This window comes from Canis lupus, chromosome 2 (assembly GCF_011100685.1).
Source record: "Canis lupus familiaris isolate Mischka breed German Shepherd chromosome 2, alternate assembly UU_Cfam_GSD_1.0, whole genome shotgun sequence".
NCBI classification, from domain to species: domain Eukaryota; kingdom Metazoa; phylum Chordata; class Mammalia; order Carnivora; family Canidae; genus Canis; species Canis lupus.
Genome location: NC_049223.1, coordinates 53,671,209 through 53,693,003, shown reverse-complemented (window position 1 = coordinate 53,693,003; position 21,795 = coordinate 53,671,209). Strand labels below are relative to the sequence as shown.

General features: G+C 45.2%; 1 protein-coding gene across 4 annotated transcripts; it reads right to left on the bottom strand.

Annotated features, from left to right (window-relative positions):
- Positions 1 to 817: 817 nt before the first annotated feature.
- On the bottom strand, positions 818 to 21,656 carry MARVELD2 (MARVEL domain containing 2). Of its 4 annotated transcripts, XM_038530789.1 has the most exons (9): positions 21,554 to 21,651; positions 19,035 to 19,086; positions 18,772 to 18,882; positions 16,767 to 17,915; positions 13,447 to 13,482; positions 7,327 to 7,475; positions 6,894 to 7,065; positions 3,415 to 3,465; positions 818 to 2,594 (listed from the first exon to the last, which is right to left on the bottom strand). In XM_038530789.1, exons 4-9 carry the CDS (start codon positions 17,898 to 17,900, stop codon positions 2,472 to 2,474), a joined length of 1,665 nt encoding a protein of 554 aa, XP_038386717.1. In that variant the 5' UTR covers positions 17,901 to 17,915; positions 18,772 to 18,882; positions 19,035 to 19,086; positions 21,554 to 21,651; the 3' UTR covers positions 818 to 2,471. The 4 variants fall into 4 exon arrangements, with proteins under 4 accessions (XP_038386717.1, XP_038386719.1, XP_038386718.1 ...); XM_038530791.1 differs by having other exon boundaries at positions 18,731 to 19,086; positions 21,554 to 21,656; XM_038530790.1 differs by lacking the exon at positions 19,035 to 19,086 and having other exon boundaries at positions 21,554 to 21,634.
- Positions 21,657 to 21,795: the final 139 nt, after the last annotated feature.

The following is a 21,795-nucleotide window of genomic DNA, read 5'->3' as shown; positions in this document are numbered from 1 at the left end:
AGGTTCTCTGTGTCACCAGCTCCTGTATCTTCAGTGCTAGAACGGCATCTGGCCAACAAAAGCATTTGGCACCTAACTGGCAAAGGAATGCGTGAAGAATACGTACTTCTCTTCCTTCTAAATTTTATGTATATTGACACATTCTCATATTAAGTTTAAAGTCAGGATACATGTTAAAGTCATATGCAAGAAAGAAAAATGTACAGGGATATTATCTTTGCTTCTGGATCTCACAACATGCTAATGGTGGCTGTTGGGTTGGGTTGTATCCTCCCCCGCAAAAAAAGTTCTAACCTCTGGCACATTAAGAATGTTACTTGGAAATAAGGTGTTTCTAGGAGTGATTAGTTAAGATGAGGTCATTGGACAGAAGGTAGGTGGGTAACCCAATATGACTGCTGTCCTTAAGAGGAGACAGCCATGTGAAGACAGAGACACAGGGAAAAGGCAACGTGAACGTGGAGGACTGGGGCGATAAACACACAAGTCAAGGAACGTCAAAGATTGCCAGCAAAGTAACTTCCATAAGGTTTGAGAGGGCTTGGCTCTGCTGACACCTTGATTTCAGACTTCTGCCCCAAGAACCATGAGACAATACGTGTCTGTTGTTGTAAGCCTCTCGGCTTGCGGTACACAGTGGCCTTGGCTTTGAATTTTTGCAAATAATGGGGGAGGAGGAAATCATCACCTGAACATCATGACCTACAGGTTTCCGATGACTTTCAGTTTGTTTTCTGATAATGGGGAATATTTTCCAGAACATGCCCAGTCAACATAGGAATGCTAGAAAAACAAACAATAAAGGGTACGCAGAAAAAACAAGTCGTCGAAATTTTAATATGCCCAGGTACTGACATGAAAAAATTTAAAAAGTTACAACATTAGTTTTCAAAGATTAACGCTTACAATTATAGTAGAATCAAGCTTCACAAAGTTAAACTTCTTTAACACTTCATTTCTATACGAACCTAACTCTTTAGAATCTATCAAAATGGCATTATTTCATGGTTTTGGGTTTTTTCTTTTTCCCCTTTTTAAAAAGTATTGGTGTGCTTAAGTGAAATGTTAACATGCGGCCCTAACATATAAAAAAGAAAGTGAAGCTGTTTCAGTTAAGGGGCTTCTAGAGGGGCCTTGCACTTTCTTAGGGGTCACCTCTCAAGACACTTAGGGCTGTAAGCTTACTCTGAGAGCCGCTGCATTAAAATATCAACAATAAACACTAAATGAGATTTCAGTGATAAAGAAAAACTAGGAAGTCCATTCAATATCCAACACTTCTTAGGCCTCTGGCTTTTCCAACTGCTTCTCTTTGGTTTCATTGCTTTAGAAAATTATTTAAACAGTAATTGTTCAGATGGCAGCTATGTTATACTTTTGTGCCTAGGAATCTGTCCGCAAGGTAGATGCCGCCGAATAGGATCCATTAACAACGACGTTTTAAAAACATTTTTTAAGGTAGTCCATTGTTCGTACTAATAGAAACAAAACACTTCTTGCAGATAAAGCGTCGCAGCCAAGATAATGCTTGGGAAGGTGAAGCATTACAATACATCAAAAGGACATTCTAAGTAAATGTAGGATCACGGAGTCTCAGCCAACAGGGGCAGGAGAGGCAACAGTGGTCACACAATCCCTGTCCTGGACGTGGACAGGAACGGCCAGGCTGTGGGGTCGGGGGACCTCTGTGATACTGACCTCAGTGGGCCCAGGACCACAGGGAAGCATCCACCTCTGGCAACAGGTGATAAGAGTTCTCGATCGCAGAAAAAGAAATCCATGAGACACATGGGCCTCCTGGGTAGCTGCTGGAGCTTGCTCATTAAGAACCCTTCCTTGGCAGTTTGTTCAAGTGACGATCGCTTCTGCAGTCTGCACCCTCTGATGGACTGTGTATAATGTACTGGGGTCTCCACTCAGTGCTTTCCAGACAGGACTCATTTCACCCTCAGAACAACCCTCTCCAAGGTAGGTACTCCTCTTAGGTCCATTTTTACAGAAAATAGGCACAGAGAGATGAGGTAACTTGCCTGAGATCATAAGACTTGAAAATGTTGATCTCGGATTCAAAGCCCTTTCAAGAGAAGGCAGGACACCTTGGCTTGGAAGAGAAATGTGTTCTAGAGAAATCCCAGGAGCCTGCCCGAGTTAAAGATGAAAAAAAGCAGCACCAGAAGTGATACGCTGTGTGCTCATCATGCTGTGAGGATGTGATCTCTAAACAAATTTTAATAGGATAGATATAAAACGTACACAGATGTAGCATTTCTTCCATCCTGAGTAAAGGCCCTCGGTAAATACGAATTTGTTTTGAAATGTCTGAAGTGAAATCGTACAAACATGGCATGATATACCAGCTAAATCAACTAGAAGCCGATGCAGGAAGCACTTGCTTCTCAGCACAGACTGGCACGAAAAGGACAGTAAATAAATATTAAGCTTAATATTAAAAAAGTGGTTTCAAATAAGGTTTAAGAATAACCTTGTACATTCCAATTCATTACTTTATCATATTCTTGGATTCTTTGCTTTATGTGAGAAAGTTTATTCTTCAGATAATCACAGCGTTCTTTTTTTTCCAGAAACGTGGGATCCTGGAAAAGAAACACAGCCATTATTTTAGCCTCTAGTTTCCTCAGTGAAGAACCTAGAAAATGTAGATTATCATCCAGAAACTGACCCTTCATAGCAGATTTTCTACAACAGGTTTGAAAATCTTCCTAATAACAGTTATGCTCTCTGCATTGTTAAAGTAGATTTTATTTTTTAGAAAACTTTTAGTTTCACAGCAAAGTTGAGTAGGAAATACAGAGAGCTGAGACAACTTTAACCTTCAGTACTTTAAAATATATTAAAAGCAAATAATACATACGGAAAAGATGAATAAAAGCTCTCTCCAGCCTCTACTGACCTATGCAATTAAGGATGGAGTAAAAAACATAAAATAATTTTTTTTGAAGGAAGTGGCAGTGAAAAGTTCTATATTGGTGCTCCTTTCTCTAGGTTGCTAGAAACCAGGTTATAACAGAATGTGTTCAGGACAGAGAGGAGAAGAAAAAGCATTCAGGAGCCACTCCTATTCTCTAGTATGTAGCATCTGAAGAAATACTAAAAACAAACGACTTTAGCTGAAAGACTCTAAGGTTTGTCAGCTGACATCACTGTATCTGGAGAGGAACATACTTTGAAAAGAAAATGATTTTTTTTAAAAAGATTGTATTTATTCATTCATTAGAGATGTAGAGGGGGGAGTACAGAGACAACAGGCAGAGGGAGAAGCAGGCTCCATGCAGAGAGCCCGATGTGGGACTTTGTGGGACTTGATCCCGGGTCTCCAGGATCAGGCCCTGGGCCGAAGGGAGGCACTAAACTGCTGAGCCACCCAGGGATCCCGAAGAAAATGGTTTTACTCACATTCTTTTTTTTCTTAAACTCTTCATGGATTCTTGAAATTCTCTCATGTTCCTAAAAATAACATATTGTAGATACTTGAATTAAGACACTTGCTTTTACACAGATTGTCTCCTAGTATCTCAGCGTACACTGGGAATTAAAACAGGGAATAATTTGTATTGAAGACTATAATGAAAATATTCATGCACTAGAATTCGATGAACTGGATGACGATTAGGGGGCTTACTACCCGCCACGCACTGGGATCTAGGGGTGAACAAGAGAGAAGGACCCGCCCGCGTGAAACCTGAACTGAATCCCAGGGCCACTGCTTGCCACTTGTCTGACGCTCAAGCCTTTTATCCTAAGACTCCGTTTCCTTACTGAGGTGGAAATAATAACCCCAAGTGCTTCATAAAGTGGTGAGAAGGTTCACATATTTGAAATGGTCCTCGTACAGTCCTTGGTATGTCATAACCACATTACACACGGGGATTAAACGGTTGAGACTATTCGACTTTCAAAAAATAACTAGTAAGGTTCCTTCTAAGTTTTACGGTACATATGAGATTTATTAATGGATTGAACAGTCTATCCAAAGGGAGCAGATTACTAGAGCAAGGCCCTCATTTATCCAAGGAAACTTGTGCGCTCGAGTTGTCGGACACTATAATAAATAAAATATAAAATATAATATTTTTAGTTCTACAAGCCTACCCTGAGAACATTTCTCATCACCCACCCAACATTCTTTTTGCAATATATTTTAGTTCTTCAAAGCCTCCTGCGTGAGCTTCATTGTGCTTTGATCTCGATGCCAGCATCAAGAATGACCCTGCTCATTCAGTTGTCACCTGTATGAAGAGGCCCTTAACTGGGAGTGGGCGGGCTGCCTGGGGCCAGGGGGTGCTGTGATGGAGACGCAGGCAGAGGTAAGGGCGGCAAAACTTTTCCTAGAGTCTGTCAGAGAAACTGAATTTAAGACAGCGAGGAGAAAAAAAAAAAAAGACAGCGAGGACCAGAGAGATGATTTTAAGCAATATTCCTATTTTATAGGCTTAGGAAAGTCATGCGGTAAACTTTTCAAGGGCACACAACCAGGTTTGTGAGAGAACTTGTGCCTCCACACCAGCCCGCTGTGCTGAACACCTTCCTGAGGCCCCGTTAGGAAATGAATGGGCCTTGCCAGCTGCAGCGGATGCCTGATGAGAAGTTGGCTTTCGTGATATAGTCACTATCTCCACTTTAGAGACGTACGTGATGAGACTCTGAGACTCGCTGTGGCCCTCGCGTTTGGCTACTTAGGTACTTACCATGCTGTGTGCAAACCAGAGGAAACGACGGTTGTTGATGCTGTATAGAAATATTGTGGGAGGACCCAGTCTCAGCCCCTCTCTAATGGGGACCCTGGCAGTCCTCAAAGACAGACCCGCATGCCCGAGACCTTGTCTACTACACAGAGCCCACAAACCAGAGCCCCGTGGGCTAGGCTCAAACTACATGGCACGATTGGATTGCTCCATGACATGTCTGTTAAGCAGCTTGCTCTCCCCAGCATGGGCCCAACCGGTTTCCTACAGCCTTGCTCAATCCTTCCTGCACTCCTCTGAGGGCCTATAAATTTGGGGGACCTTTTTGGACCTGTGGACCTTACTGACCCTTCAAATGGTACTAAGCAACCCTTGACCTGCAATATTTGCTGGATTTCTCCTGCTTCCTGGTACTGGCGTCTCATAGACAAAACCGTTCCTTTGCTCCAAGATTGGGAAAATGCTACTAGTCTAGGTATTTTCGCTTAGAGAACTTTGTAATTTATTTATTTATTTTTAAAGGATTTTATTTATTTATTCATGAGAATACACACACAGAGAGAGGCAGAGACACAGGCAGAGGGAGAAGCAGGCTCTATGCACAGAGCCCGACGTGGGATTCGATCCCGGGTCTCCAAGATCATGCCCTGGGCTGAAAGCAGCGCTAAACCACTGAGCCACCTGGGCTGCCTGAGAACTTTGTAATTTTTTAATTAATTTTTTAAAAATTTTTATTTATTTATGATAGTCACAGAGAGAGAGAGAGAGAGAGAGGCAGAGACACAGGCAGAGGGAGAAGCAGGCTCCATGCACCGGGAGCCCGACGTGGGACTCGATCCCGGGTCTCCAGGATCGCGCCGTGGGCCAAAGGCAGGCGCTAAACTGCTGCGCCACCCAGGGATCCCGAGAACTTTGTAATTTAAAGTGATTTAAATGTACACTGAAGGGACACCTGGGTGGCTCAGTGGTTGAGCGTCTGCCTTTGGCTCAGAGCGTGACCCCAGGGTCCTGGGTTCAAGTCCACATTGGGCTCCCCACGGGGAGCCTGCTTCTCTGCCTGTGTCTCTGCCTCTCTCTGTGTCTCTCATGAATAAATAAAATATTTCAAATAAATAAATAAATAAATGGGTGAATTTTATGGTATGTGAACTGTGTCTCAGTAAAAAAACGTACATCTGATAAAAAAAAAAAAATGCCGCTGATTATCAGGGCATTCCTCATTTCAGAAATCTTAAGATGAGAAACCCCCCACCAACTCCAGAACGGGACAGAAAGGGAGGGAGCCCCTGGTTTCCTCTGCCACCATGTCGGCGACCAGTCTGGTTGGGCCCAGCAGCTCAGATCTATGATCCATCCTCACGTACCATGCGCTCTTTGGATCTGGGGCAGTGACCACTTGGCCATCACTTAGCCCTGGACAATGCAGAGAAGGCATGACCACTGGATGCTCCCCCCTTTGTGGATAAATCTCTCTTGACTGATCTTAGTTTAAGCGTGCCATCGGTCTCCTTGGGGACCCTGATAGACTCAGTATGCATCTGAGGCAAACTCATAGTTTACTTAAATAAGAAAATAGGGGATCCCTGGGTGGCTCAGGGGTTGAGCGTCTGCCTTTGGTCCAGGGCATGACTCCAGGGTCCTGGGTTTGAGTCCCAGATCGGGCTCCCTGCATGGAGTCTGCTTCTCTTTCATCTTGTGTCTCTGCCTCTCTCTCTCTGTGTGTCTCTCATGAATAAATAAATAAAATCTTTAAAAAAATAAAAAGAAAACAATTGTTTTATGACTATTTAAACTATTTAATAATTGAGGGTAAAGGGACGCCTGGGTAGCTCAGCGGTTTGGCACCTGCCTTTGGCTCAGGGCGTGATCCTGGAGTCCTGGGATCAAGTCCCACATCGGGCTCCCTGCAGGGGGCCTGCTTCTCCCTCTGCCTGTGTCTCTGCCTCTCTTTCTCTGTGTCTCTCATGAATAAATAAAATCTTATAAAATAATAATAATAATTGAGGGTAAAAGACAGGAAACTACATAATGTGAATCGTAATCCTGACTCGTGTGCCCCTGAGGATCTCAAATAACTTTCCTAGACAGACAGCAAAGGCACAGGGTTCGTGTGGCCTCCCTGCCACCCATGGGAAGGTCAGATTCGATCCTTCCTCTGGCGGCTCCCCCCAGGTGGCTGCAGGCACTGACCTGTTGGTTTTCTGAACAACGCGGCAATCTGCTCATCACCGCATCCAGCTCATCAAACTTCCTCAGGACCGCCTGGACTTCGGCAGAGAGCTCTTTGTACTCCGAGAACTGGTCTTGGAACACAGCCTTATAGCGCTCCCGATCATCTTCTGTCTGAATCACAGGGTATTTTCTGAGTGGGGGCGAGAAAAGTTAACCAACGTTGTAACTTTTTCACTGAAAACAGGCTGAACCAGCAACAAGCTTAGCTTGCTCCTCCCTGGCCACGCAGTAGTATCTTCAGTTCAATATATTACCTCCTGGGCAACAGACAACTGTTTATATAGAAATGATTTTAAGCAGAGGGCATGGCCTTAGAGACCAACAGGAAGATGAAACGCCCATGTGGGGGTGTTTCTCTCTTTCTACCTCGAAGAAGGGTTTGGACACTCACGCCACATAGTCGGGCATCACAATGGGTTTAGGGATGTGGCCGGGAGGGATGTGCCCACTCAGGAATTCAGGTTTCATTTTTGTTGGTCTCAGTTCCTTGAAGTTAACCTCTTGGTCTCTCTGTCTGTCACCGGTGATGGCCACTTCACACTACAATTTGGGAGAAAAAGAGGATTTATTTGTAAACAGAGGCAGAGGGAGAAGGGGAAAAAAAGACCCACGAATTTATTCTTAGACGAAAACAGTGGGAAGAAGGTGGAAGCCACGATTAGTATTTCACTTGCGAAACGCATGCTTTATGGTCACAAAGCTGTTCTGAATGCCTTCGTGGCAGGTAAGGGGGACCACCTGACAGGTAAACAGCTGTGTGTGTGTGTCACATGCGGGTGATGAAATGTTAAATGTGGGGTCTTACACACTTTATTTAGGATTTATACCCCCAACTAGCTATAAGATAATACAAAACGTAGTTCAAAATTAGAAATTCAGGGGGATCCCTGGGTGGCTCAGCAGTTTAGTGCCTGCCTTTGGCCCAGGGCGTGATCCTGGAGTCCCGGGATGGAGTCCCATGTCGGGTTCCCTGCGTGGAGCCTGCTTCTCCCTCTGCCTGTGTCTCTGCCTTTCTGTCTTTCATGAATGAATAATAAAATCTTTTTAAAAAAATAGAAATTCAGGGGAAAGAGTGGAACAAGGCTCCTTAAGTGGAAAGAGGGAAAAAAAGGGTCCTGGGGAGCTGCATATGCACCAACCCCACGGAGTCCCCAAGTAGGTCGGAAAGGGAGGCAAGTTACACTGTTCTCACTGCCTGAGAAAGGAAAGCAAGCCAACCCGGAGGAAAGGCAGTGGAGGCCTTTCAGTTCTCCAAGAGTCCTGAACCTGTGGTGCCCTGATTGAAGTCTCCCCGATTGCCCAACGGGAAAGTTCCTTGAGGTCTTTTTGGTAAAAAATGGTACATTCAAGGGGTGCCTATGGGGTTCAGTTGGTTAAGCATCTGCCTTTAGCTCAGGTCACCATCACTGGGTCCTGAGATGGAGCCCGAGTCGGCTTCTCCATCTCCCTGTGCTGCTTCCCCCTGCTTGTGCGTGCGCGCTCTCTCTCTCACTCTCAAATAAAATAAAATAAAAAAATCTGTTTTAAAAAATGGTACATTCAAAACAGGAGAAATAGCACAAGATGAAAAGGCCCGGAGAGGAAGTTGTGGGCCACTGGCCTCCAAGTGCTAAAATACCGACGGACAGGAAGCAGGAGTGTCAACACCCAGGGGAACCCAGTCTGGAAAGGGCAGGCTGATACGCATGTGCAGCTTTGGGGAAAGGCTGTTCAGGGACCCCAATGGGCAGGGCCCAGAACACCAACCACACCGGTGAGGCTGGTGGAAGCCGGGACAGGGGTTTCCATTTTACGCTGGAAGCAGTAAGATTCAGAGAGGTTAAGTAAATTTTCTAGGGCCTCACAGCCAGGAAGTGGAAAAGCCATGGTTAAAACCCAGAACTTCGGGGCTCCTGGGTGGCTGGCTCAGTTGGTTAAGTGTCCGCCTTCAGCTCAGGTCATGACCCTGGGAGCTTGGGATCGAGTCTGGCATCTAGCTCCCTCCTCAGTGGGGAGCCCACTTCTCCCTCCCTCTGCACCCCCCACTCCCTGCTGCCTCGTGCTCTCCCTCTCAAATAAAATAAAATCTTTAACAGTAAAATAAAATGAGGGGAGCCTCTTCTTGGCTTCAATAAATGGATTTCTATTTCAAGGCATCCCTCTTTAGCTTCTAAATATTTAACAATCCACCTGCCACACAGCTGGTGGAGGGAGCCACTAGGGAGCAAGCCAACCCTCTTGAGTTTGGCAGCAGCCCCAGGTGTCAAGCTCAGATTTCTGGGTCAAAATCATAAACTCTGCCCAGGTAAAATTTTTTTCCCCTAGGTAAAGTTTTTCAAGCAGGAACTCTTCATCTTCTTTACTTGCCCAGCCCTGATTCTAAGATTCACTTTTTAATACAAAAAGGCACTGGGTGTTATTCTCTATGTTAGTAAATTGAACACCAATAAAAAAAAAAATAAATAAAATAAATAAATAAATAAATAAATAAATAAATAAATAAATAAATAAATAAATAAAAGGGAGCTTTAAGAAGTCAGATGATTTTCACCGGGACTATTTTATCTGCTTTAAATTTTTCTGTTTTTGTGCTCTTAAGATTTTTCTCCACTGTATTTGGGTGAAATATCACCGATCATCAGTTCAGAAATCCTCACTGAGGAAAAAAAAAAAAAAAAAGATCTGAAAGTACAGATAAGACAAAAGAATCAAAACCTCTTTAGGCTCTTCCTGGAAGGCTGCACTAGGCTCCAGCCCTGGGACGCGCCCCTCTCAAACAGTATTCCCGACTACAAACACACAGCCCCAGGTTTCACGGGACCTTTCTTTGCTTCTAGCGAAAACGAGTCTTGTCAGCAGGTATCAAGGAAACCTCAAGGGGGGTAAGAGAGAGTAATTAAGCACCAGGCTAAGTAATGGTATGGTTATAATTACTAAGCTTTTCAAAGCTTTTCAAATTAGAAAAAGAAAAAACAAACACGCTGAGGAGGGCGGTTGGGGGTTGGGCAAAATGGGTGAAAGTGAGTGGCGGGGGGGGGGGGGGGGGGTCCCCTTCCAGTGAACTTATTTAAGTCACAGGGATAAAAAGCCCAGCGTAAGGAATGTAGTCCGTGTAAGAGTTGTGTGGGGACGGATGGCAGCTACAGCCGCAGTGAGCACGGCATAAACGTCTAGAGAAGTCGAATCACCATGTTGTACGCCTGAAACTCACTTGTCACGCCTTGATTTGTCTGTCAACTTTTAGAAAGTCTTGTGAATAGGTGATAGCATAATCTGATGTCAGGGTTAGCAAGTCAGAGTGCTAGCATGAGGAAGCAGGTTTCATATCATCCTCAGGGACTGTCTTCTAAAGTCCTTTTCAGCTGGGTATTTTCCACGCAATCAGCATTATTTTAGGACTCTCACCGGGCTGCCATGCAGCCATGACGGTCATTCCCGGCCAGGGTGGGTTCACGGGTTTCCAGGTCAGTCCCTCTGAGAGGCAGGAGTTACTGAAGGGTTAAGGCAGTAGTACTGGCAACAGGGAATGAGTATTGGCCAGCATCTGACCAAGCCATTCCCATGATGACTCCCAACTGGGAGGAGGGCTCTCTTCATTTGGTCAACTTCACCTAGGTCTTTGTACTAATACTGGAAGGCAGCCATAGAGTAAATTAAGGAAGCTGTGCTTAAATCTCAAAGGGTTAGTATTATTAATGCTTTAAACATATGCTCTACCTTGCTTGTCAATTTTATTTGAAGTTGTTTATTAATTTAAATCGTTAAAAACTTAAAAAATTTTTGAAAAGGTAATATATACATACACCTGACATATAATTTGAAAGGCCAATAGGGTATATGATGAAAAGTTAAGTCTCCTTCTCCCCTGGCTTCCCACAGTTAGGTGGTGGCCCTCCTAAAGGCAGCTGCTTTCTTACTGTCTGTTGGCCTATCTACCTGTTATATAATAGTTTAAAAGTGAGCATCCGTTTAGCTTACTCTGATATTGAGTACCACTGAGTTACAACAAGCCTAACTGAAATGCACATCCTGACAGCAATAATATATAAATATCAAAAATTAACGCACAAGGGAATCAGGAAGTTAAAACAAAGTACAATAAGATCAAAGAAAAAGCCACAGGCACATAGTAATACCACTGTAACCATAGGAACAATATGCATAGTGCACTGGCGTGTAGCTCTAGGTCCATATTGCCTTGGGATAGAGGAAGTCCTCAGTCTTCTGTAGACCACCCGAGCCCAGCCTCATTTATCCCATCCTTGGTTAGTCAAGGCTGCTCAAGTATCATGATTTCTAAAGATTTATGGATCTCGGCAAGGCTCCACTGCAAACTGCAATTCAGATAACCTAAGTGTCAGAAGTAATTTAAGGCAACTGACCCATTAAAAACTCTGGCTAATTACAGTTCCCAAAAGGGATGCCTGGGAGGCTCAGTGGTTGAGCATCTGCTTTCGGCTCAGGGCGTGATCCCTGGGTCCTGGGATCGAGTCCCGCATCGGGTTCCCTGCATGAGACTGCTTCTCCCTCTGCCTGTGTCTCTGCCTCTCTCTCTCTCTCTGTGTGTCTCTCATGAATAAATAAATAAATCTTTAAAACAAAATTACAATTCCCAAAAGATGCTCTGACAATTAAAAATGCTGAGTTTGAGACATTATCATCAATAAATTGATTTCCCCAGGAAATAGCAGGGAACATAAATCTTTTATTTTATTTTATTTTTTTGAGAAACAAGTTTAGTTTTGTAGTTCTTGCTTACTCTCTATTCCACACATACACACACAGACACTTTGTCTATGGTTTTCTTTTCCACTAGATTTGTAAACTCCCAGGAAATGGAGATGATGTACCACATAGTATTCATATCACTAGCCCACCATCTAATTGGGACATAGCTTGTTCAAGGAATGAATGTCGACACAGATGTATTCACCACAATCCCTTGGACAAAGTGTCATCTGTCCACTCCAGAAATCCCTCACTTTACTGTGAACCAAACATTTTCATATAATATTTGTGCTGGAGAATAAAGTTGAAAACAAAAAAAAACCACCTATAAAAGGTATTTTCAAAATGTACGCACTTAAAGGACTTTATAAACAAGCAATCCAGGGATGCCTGGGTGGCTCAGCAGTTGGGCGTCTGCCTTTGGCTCAGGGCATGACCCCGGGGTCCTGGGATCGAGTCCCACATCGGGCTCCCTGCAGGGAGCCTGCTTCTCCCTCTGCCTGTGTCTCTGCCCCTCTGTGTGCCTCTCATGAATAAATAAATAAAATCTTAAAAAAACAAAAACAAAAAACGAGCAATTCAATAAAAAAATGGACTGGATACAAAAAAGTTAACAGGGAAGGAAAAGCCAACATAATACATGAAAAATGCTCAATCTCACTCCTTATAAGAAAAATGCACATTATAACTACCTTAGATATTATCGTTTTTCACCTATGAGGCAACCTGGCAGTCAAAACAAGCGTACACATTCATACAATGCAATACTATTTAGCTATAAAAAGAGAATCCAATTCTTTATGTACCAGTAAGGAAACAGCTTAGAAACATAGTGTTACGAAAGAAAATATAAGGGCCATATCCATGTGTATGAGGTACTAGCATCTGTGTGTGCATGCATATATTTACACGTATGGGTAATATGAACGTACATCTGAAAGGAACCACAAGGCCCTGATGACACCAGTTCCTTCCAGTCGGGAGAGCTGTAAAGCTGAGGAACTGGCATGAGAGAAGACTTCGGACTAGAGACCCTTTGAATTCTAAACCAAGTAAACGCACTCCCTTTCCAAAGAAAAAGTTCCAAAGGCTGGATCCTCAACCTCTTACTTAGAAATAACGCCCAATATTTTAAAAAATGGACTTTTCAATGAGGTGAAATTTTGATTAAGATATATTAGGCATTTACATATACATAAATAATTGTAACGACAGCATCTCATGTAATCCTCTCAACAGACATGTGAGGTAGGGATTTATTGCTATTATTCCGACTTGACAAGAAATCAAGGCAAGGAAAGTGAGATACCTTGACCACTGCTGTGCTGTTAGTCAATTCTGGAATAGGAATTTTCTTCCTGCCACAACAGAATTTGGCATCATCTGGAAGTGAGCTGAGAAGGACGGCAAAGGACAGCAAAGGACAGCAAAGGACAGCAAAGAACTTTTAAAAAGGCTATGGAAAGTTCGAGAGAATCAGTTCTTCAGTTAAAAAAAATTAAGTATTAAATATAAAGAGAGCCAATTGCTCATGTGCATAATCTTTTTAACCCAGAGAATGAAAAGAAGCTACAAGAAGTATAAGAACTTACGGTCTTGCCCAATATACATTGTGTTTATGTCTAATTTGATCCTTTCACAATGAGAAAAAAAGCTCAAAGTTGAACTCAACATTCAGTTCGAGACTCAGTGTAACAGATTCGCTTTCAGAGACATAGTGAGGATCTGCTCCACAGGTCAACAGACCGGGGAGAAAGTATTTAGCAAATCTAGACATCAAATATAATGCGATCCTTATTCTTACCGTTTTCCTTTTTGATGGCAATGATGGTTCACTTACCTAGAACAAAAAAAAAAAAAAAAAAAGAGTTAAAATGATTTTCTCAGAGGGTATGGGGCTGGTTGGAAATATTTTCATCCATTTGCATTTAAAGCCCAGTTGCCATTTCACAGACGTTGCTTCTCTACTTGACAGACGCTACTCCTCTGGATCCCGGTGTCGTCCAAGGGGCTACCAGACGTGGAGGGTGGGGGTTCACTCTAACTCCCTGCCAGGCGGGAACACACAGCACAGCTGGAATCACACACAGGACAGGGACTGACTACCAGGCAAATCGCGTTGAATCAGCTGGAGGCCACATTTATTCTTGGCTCCTATTACCTTGTGTAATTAGTTTGAAACAGTCATAGTCATAAAGTTAATAGGGGAAAAAAACCCTACAGGCCGTTATAAGTTCTCACTTTTAAGAAGTCACAGCAACACAGAGACTGGCACAAGCTCCCACGTGAGAGGTAACTCAAGTCTTTTTTTTTTTTTTTTAAGATTTTATTTATTTATTCATGAGAGACACAGAGAGAGAGAGAGAGAGGCAGAAACAGGCAGAGGGAGAAGCAGCCCCCATGCAGTGAGCCTGATGCGGGACTCGATCCTGGAACCCCGAGGTCACGCCCTGAACCAAAGGCTCAACGACTGAGCACCCCCAGGCGTCCCAAAATTTTAAATTCTTTATTTTGTGTATGCAGAGGTGAGTTTAAGAAATAGGCTTAATGTGCTGCGATGAATTTTTAGAAATAACTTGATTCTATGTGGAGTTCTACTGGGATTAATATATTTTGTGACAAGAGAGCATGGATCACGTTGAAACAATGTTGAGGTTCTTCCTATAACACATTAAAGTATCTTTCATACAACCAGGAAAGTTTTTCCTTGTTATGCATAAGATTCATGCAAAAGATTAGACACAAAATGTATAGGTCAGTGAGTAAATAAATAGGTTACTGAGTGAATAAAGACAGGATTTCATTTTTATCTACAGGTTTGCCTATATATATATATATATATATATATATATATATATAAAATTTATAATTATACAGTATGTAGGAAATCTTTGAAAAGCACAAAAAGAAAAACGCACACAATATATTGACTTAAAATTAAGAAAAAATTAATAAGATATTTTTGGTAATATAGAAATTTCTGATACAGGGGCCCCTAGGTGGCTCAGTGGTTAAGCACATCTGCCTTTGGCTCAGGGTGTGATCCTGGGGTCCTGAGGTCGAGTCCCCCATCAGGCTCCCTGCAGGGAGCCTGCTTCTCCCTCTGCCAGTATCTCTGTCTCTCTCTGTCTCCGTGAATAAAATCTTAAAAAAAAAAAAAAAAAGAAAGAAAGAAATTACTGCTACACACTCCTCCTTAGAAGAAAACAAAACATTAACTTATTTCAGGGTATAATGAAGCTAAAAGAACACACTCTTAACATTTTTGCTACTCTTCAAATAAAATAATTTTATTATATGTGCTGCCGAAGCGAGCACTCAAATAAAATAATTTTAAATATGGCTTTTGTAGAATCTGATCCTCCAGGTATTATTATTATTATTATTATTACTAATTATTATTATTTCTCCTATTTAATTAGTTAAATCCAGAAATAAAAACAAGTGCCAGGCTCCCATTCTAATTTGGGTACACTCATCTTCCCCCAACCCCCAAATAAGAATAAAACATCCAAATGCCTGGGCAAGTGTTCACAGTGCATGTTCACTGCAACTCAGCCCTCAACACTTAAAAAAAAAAGAAAAGGGGATCCCTGGGTGGCTCAGCGGTTTGGCGCCTGCCTTTGGCGTAGGACAGGATCCTGGAGTCCCGGGATCGAGTCCCGTGTTGGCTCCCTGCGTGGAGCCTCCTTCTCCCTCAGCCTGTGTCTCTGCCTCTCTCTCTCTCTCTGTCTATCATGAATGGATAAATAAAATCTTAAAAAAAAAAAAAAGAAAAAGAAAAAATGTGGATCCCTGTATTCTTCTTAATTTTAGTCACCGAAAGAGAGCGGCACTCATCGTAACCTGTAAATGAACACTTTCCTCCGATAACTGAAAAGGTTTTTTTTTTTTAATTTATTTTTAATTAACCTTTGCTGCACTCAAGCATCCACGCTGTCTTCAACCTTTTGCTTCCACGAGGACACGTTTACTGTACTGAAAACGGTATTATTCTCCGATGCAGAAATCGGGTAGCCGTTTTGCTCCCCTTGGGCATCGCGGCGGCAATGGTGCAGCCAATGAACCATAGATCGGATTACACATCTGGGACCTGCCTGGGGTGTCAACGACAAGTGACATGGCAGTGGCATGGGCCGTCCCACGGAAAGCAGGTTGGATACGGGGAGCTAGGAGTTTCGAATTTCAGATCGTATAAAATAAAAATTAAAATTAAAATTAAAATTAAAAAGAAAAAAGAAAAGAAAAATGAGGGGATCCCTGGGTGGCTCAGCAGTTTGGCGCCTACCTTTGGCCCAGGGCGTGATCCTGGAGACCCGGAATCGAGTCCCATGTTGGGCTCCCTGTGTGGAGCCTGCTTCTCCCTCTGCCTGTGTCTCTGCCTCTCTCTCTGTATCTCTCATGAATAAATAAATAAAATCTTTAAAAAAAATTAAAAATGATAAAATAAATAAAATAACAAATAAATAAAATAAAGTAAAATAAAATAAAGTAAAATAAGACAAATAAAATAAAGTACAATAAAACATAAAATAAAGTAAAATAAAATAAATGAAATAAAATAAAATAAAGTAAAATACATAAAATAAAATAAAACAAATAAAATAAAGTAAAATAAAGGAAATGAAATAAATAAAATAAAAGTAAAATAAAGCAAATAAAATAAAATAAAGTAAAATAAAACAAATAAAATGAAATAAAATAAAAAACAAAGTAAAATAAAGCAAATAAAATAAATAAAATAAAGTAAAATAAAACAAATAAAATAAATAAAATAAAAAAGACAAATAAAGTAAAATAAAGTAAAATAAAGCAAATAAAATAAAATAAATAAAAAACAAATAAAACAAAAATAAAAAAATAAATGAAATAAAATAAAGCAAATAAAATAAAATAAATGTAATAAAGTAAAATAAAGCAAATAAAATAAAGTAAAATAAAACAAAATATATGAAATAAAGTAAAATAAAATTAAAACAAAACAAAATAAAAATAAATTAATAAACAAATAAAATAAATAAAACGAAATAAAATAACACAAGGGCTTTTATAAACACCTTGTCTTGAGGACGAGGCGTTTCGCGGGAGCGGCCCACCGGGAAGGGAAGGGCCCGCAGGTCTCACCTCCCGCGGCTCCAGGTACTGCCTGTGCCTCCGGGCCACCTCGTGCCTCCACAGCTTCAGGCAAACCAAGGCTCCGATGAGGTAGACGATGGTGATGCCGAAGAGGAAGATGAGGGCGGCGACCTGGCCCCCCTCGACCCGGCAGAGCAGCGCGTTCATGGGCGTGTTGAACAGCGGGTAGGAGCACAGGCCCCCGCGGTTGGTGTCGTTGACGTACACGATGGCCGCGGCCATGTACAGGATAAACAGGGCGACGTTAAGGGCGAACTCCGTGAGGGGCCACCAGCTGGAGTCCAGGAGGATGGCCCGGTAGTAGGTGGTCATGCCGAGCACCAGCACGCCGACCGTGCTGACCCAGGCCAGGCCGGCGACCACGAGCACGAAGGGGGTCCTGGGGCCCCCGTAGTAGTAGCCGCCGCCCAGGCCGCCCAGGCCGCCCGCGCCGCCCAGGCCGTAGGGCTGCCCGTAGCCCACCAGGTTGTACCACTCGCTGTCCTTGTACAGGTAGGCCGTGACGCAGGCGAACACGCCGGCGCCCAGCAGCAGCTCCAGCACGCCCAGCACGCGCAGCAGGCCGGCCCACGACTTCATGAAGGAGTACCTCAGGCGCAAGTCCTCCTCCCGCTCGCTGCTCGAGCGCGCGCGGCCGCCCGGCCAACTGCAGGCGTCGGGGGCCCAGGCGGCCTCGGCGTCGCCGGCGTCTCCGTGGGACGCCCCGCGAGGGCCCGGCGGGGACGGGGAGCCGCGGCCGGGCCGCCGGGCGGGCCTCGCAGGAGAGGCCGGCGGGGAGCACTCCACTCCGTCCGAGATGTACCCGACGTCAGACCCCGCCCTGCCCCACCGCGGGGCCGCCTTCCCTCTGAAGAAGTTCTTCCAGGACTCCGGGACGAAGCGCCTCACGGGCTTGAGATCCGGGGCGATGGCCGGCTCCTCCGTGTCACTTGAGTAGAAGTCTGGGCCGAAGGGCGGCTGTAACGGGAGAGGGGGCGGCGGCAAGGGATCGGCGCTCACCGCCAGCTCACTGTCGCCGAGCGTCCGCAGGGTACCTGTGGGGCCGTCGCCGGACGGGGACTCCCTTGGGACGCCATCGTAGTGCCTGTCCCGACTCCTGGACCTTCCATCATCCGATGACATTGGTGACCTTTACACCTGTGGCCGAGATTAAAGTCATCGCTCATGCCCAGTGAGTCATTCTTTCAGGTAGGCTTGGTTTTATTCATTTTTTTTAAGATTTTATTTATTTATTCACAAGAGATACACAGAGAGAGAGAGAGATTGACAGAAAGGCAGAGGGAGAAGCAGGCTCCATGCAGGGAGGCGGAGGTGGGACTCGATCCTGGGACCCTGGGGTCACGACCTGGGCCAAAGGTGGCACTAAACCATTAAGCCCCCCAGGGATCCCCTTGATTTTATTCACTTAATGGCAGACGACCATATTTAGGGAACCAGTATGATCATGTCTGATTGTGTCGAGACATGTAAAAATGAGAACATAAACTATTTTAAACATACCTCACATAGGAGCCAGGGATATCATCATTGTTCTCTATGATTTTAAGGGCAGTCAAAATTAAGATCTTAGTTCTGTTTTTTTTAAGATTTTATTTATTCATGAGAGACACAGAGAGAGAGAGAGAGAGAGAGAGAGAGAGAGAGGCAGAGACACAGGCAGTGAGAGAAGCAGGCTCCACGCAGGGAGCCCAATGTGGGACTCGATCCCTGGTCTCCAGGATCACACCCGGGGCTGAAGGCAGGCACTAAACTGCTGAGCCACCCAGGGATCCCCAAGATCTTAGTTCTGAGTGAAAACATTGATAAGTCTAATTTACCTGTGAGCCCTATGAACAACAAAGGGCAGAAACCATACAAGAAGCTGAATTTTAATAATGCAGGATCCCAAGACACCCCCAAGCAGAATCCTTTCCCGAAACATCGAAATCAAAATATTTAATAGTTGAGCATACCAGAGTCTGATGGGTCAGCAAATACTCTTCATTCCCCTCACCTCAAATCCTGCTCTGGAATGGCCCGGGAGACGCGGTCCGTTACACACAGGGATTGAAGCCCTTTTTTCTGAAGTCAGGAAAGTCCGTTTAGGGGAGTTGTGGCTTCCCCTCTAAAATATGAATACTTGATATTAGATTTAAAAAACTGAATTGTGAGAGGGGGAAAAAAATCACTGAAGGTTAAGATTCCACAAAAGTACAACACAGAGCCACCATGTACATCACGTGTGGAAATCTTTATAGAGCAGTCACCCAAAGGCACCTTGTTGCTGCACGGTGACACTCAAAAGTATCTCAGAGGGGCTTTGATCCACCTAAAAAATAAAGCAGAGACGGGATGAGCACTGGGTGTTATGCTATATGTTGGCAAATCGAACTCCAGTAAAAAAAAAATATACAAAAAAACCCACATCTTGTTTTTCAAAAAAATTTAAAAAGTGCTTTAAGCAATAAAAAATAAAAAATAAAGCAGAGAAAAAGCACTTTTCCTACACCTGTTGATTTCCTTCACAAAACCAGCCACTTTCTGTCGACAAAAAGAAGGACACTCTTCGCTAATGTAACTACGAGGTTTAAGGCACAATGAATTTCTCTCTCACGTTGCTTAGAAGCGAGCACTTACTGAAAACGCACTGGGCACGTAGCACTGTACTTGGCACCATGAAGGTCTCAAAGTTTAACTGGAGCATCTCACCTTTGTGGTGTTGAACCGCTTAGAAATTCCTAAGGCTTTGGTTTTTTTGTTTGTTTGCTTTTTTTTTTTTTTTTTTTAACTGAGAGAGAGAGAGAGAGAGCAGAAGGAGAGGGAGGGGGAGAGAGAGAATCTTAAGCAGGCTCCACGCCCGATGTGGGGCTCGGATCTCACAACTCTGAGATCATGACCAGCTCGAGTGCCCCACTAAGGCTTTGTTTCACATTGTAAGATGGGAACCTATCACTCAACGAATATTTACCAAACACCTGCCATTACACCAGACGTCCTAAAAGTGCATCCATGAACAAAACCAACGGAAATTCCTGCACTCATGGGACTTAAATCTCAATGGGGGATGGAGGGAGGATTCCAGATAAACAGATAAGGGAAATGAAATACACCGACTGGACGGTAAGGAACAAAGAATGCTGATTAAGAAAAGCACTTTGCCGGCAGGGTTTATACAATTTTAAATAGAATGACCTGGGACGTCTTCATAGAGAACGTGACGTCTGAATGTAGAAATGAAGGGGGGAAGGAGGAGGCCAGGCAGGCATCAGGGGAAGTGATCCAGGCAGATGGAAAAGCTAGTGCAAACGCCTTGCAGCAGGAGTGCCTGGCAAGTTCAAGACCTATGAAGCCCTGCAGGCCAGGGGGAGAGCAGAGAGAGAGAGGGTAATTGGCAGAATTAAGTCCACCTGAATTATTAGGGCCTCGAAAACAAATGGGAAGGGTTTTGGCTTTTGCTGGGAGTGAGAGAAGTCAACAGCGCGTTCTGAGTAGAGCAGTGACACGATGTGACGTGTTTTAGCAGGATCAGTCTGGATGCTATGTCCACAGCATACTCCGGGAGACAAGGGGCCAAGAGGCCTCTGACTTGGTCCAGTGGACCATGGTGGTAGCAATGGAGATAGAAAGAATTCGGGTTTTTTTTTTTTAACGCAGGGGATTAGAAAGGTTTAATTATAGAAAATTTCAATCAGGGGATCCCTGGGTGGCGCAGCAGTTTGGCGCCTGCCTTTGGCCCAGGGCGTGATCCTGGAGACCCGGGATCGAATCCCACGTGAGACTCCCGGTGCATGGGGCCTGCTTCTCCCTCTGCCTGTGTCTCTGCCTCTCTCTCTCTCTCTCTGTATGACTATCATAAATAGGTAAATAAATAATTGAAATACGGTTTTGCTATGAAAAGTCGAACCAAAAACACAGAAGTAAGGTGAGCAAGTCTTACAGACGTCAACCTGTTTGACGCACATGCGTCTAAAGGAGATCCCATCGCTTACTTCCCCACACCAGTAAAAAAAAAAAAAAAAAAAAAGAGTGCTCCGGGCTCTAATGGATTCACCTTATCTTCACCTGTGCAGAGTGGCGCATCTGGATTAGAACACCTTATCGAGGTTTAAGGGAGAAAAATGATTTTTAAATAAAAAGCAGAAAGTCAATGTGAAGAATCATGGAATAACAAAAGACGTGCTCTTCGACGGGTCGGCCACCCCGCCCTCACCGCGGCCGTCGGGGCGGGCACCGGGGACCGGGCTGCCCTCCTCGGGGACGCCGGGCTCGGAGCCGGAGCCGGAGGCCGCACGGACCCAGGGGCGGGTTAGCGCGCCGTGAGGCTCCGCAGGGCCCAGGGCAGCGGGAGGCCCCGGGGGTGCTCACGGCCCAGGCGCGATCGGCAGGACCCTGGGGTCCGCGCGTCCCACACACCAGCCCCTTTGCAGAGCCGACGGGACGCCCCAAAGCGAACGGAACTGAGTCGGCGCGCAGGCCGGGATCCCAGGACCCCAGCGCCGGGATCTCCGCCCCGTGCACCTGCCCGCGGCGCACCTGCCCCGGGCGCCGGGCTCCCCCCCCCGCCCCTCGCACCTGCCCCCAGCGCCGGGCTCCCCCACCCCCGCGCACCCGCCCGCGTTCCTCGGCGAAGGCGGGCTGCGGGAGCCCCTGCGCGTCGGCCCCGCTCCCCCGGGCCTCCCCTCTGACCGGCCTCGGCCGCAGGCTACGGCGGGGCGGAGGGACGAGCGCCGCGGGCCTCTGGTCCCCACCCGCGCACCTGTGGGGGCCGCCGGGCCCCTCCCCCCGGGTCCACTCACCTGCGCGGCCGCCGGGAGGAGCGCGCACGCCGCCCGCCGCACGGAAACCGGGCTCCGCTCCCGGGGCGGGGCCGAGGCCAGGGCGCCCCGCCCGGCTTTGTCAGCCGGACTCCCGCTCGCTCGCGGCCCGGAGGGGCGGGCCCGCCCCACACCTCGCTGCGGCGGCGCCGGGCCCAGCTCCGCCCGCCGAGGCGCCGCCCACGCACCCCGGAAAGGCCCGGACAGGTGGGCCTAACCCTGCC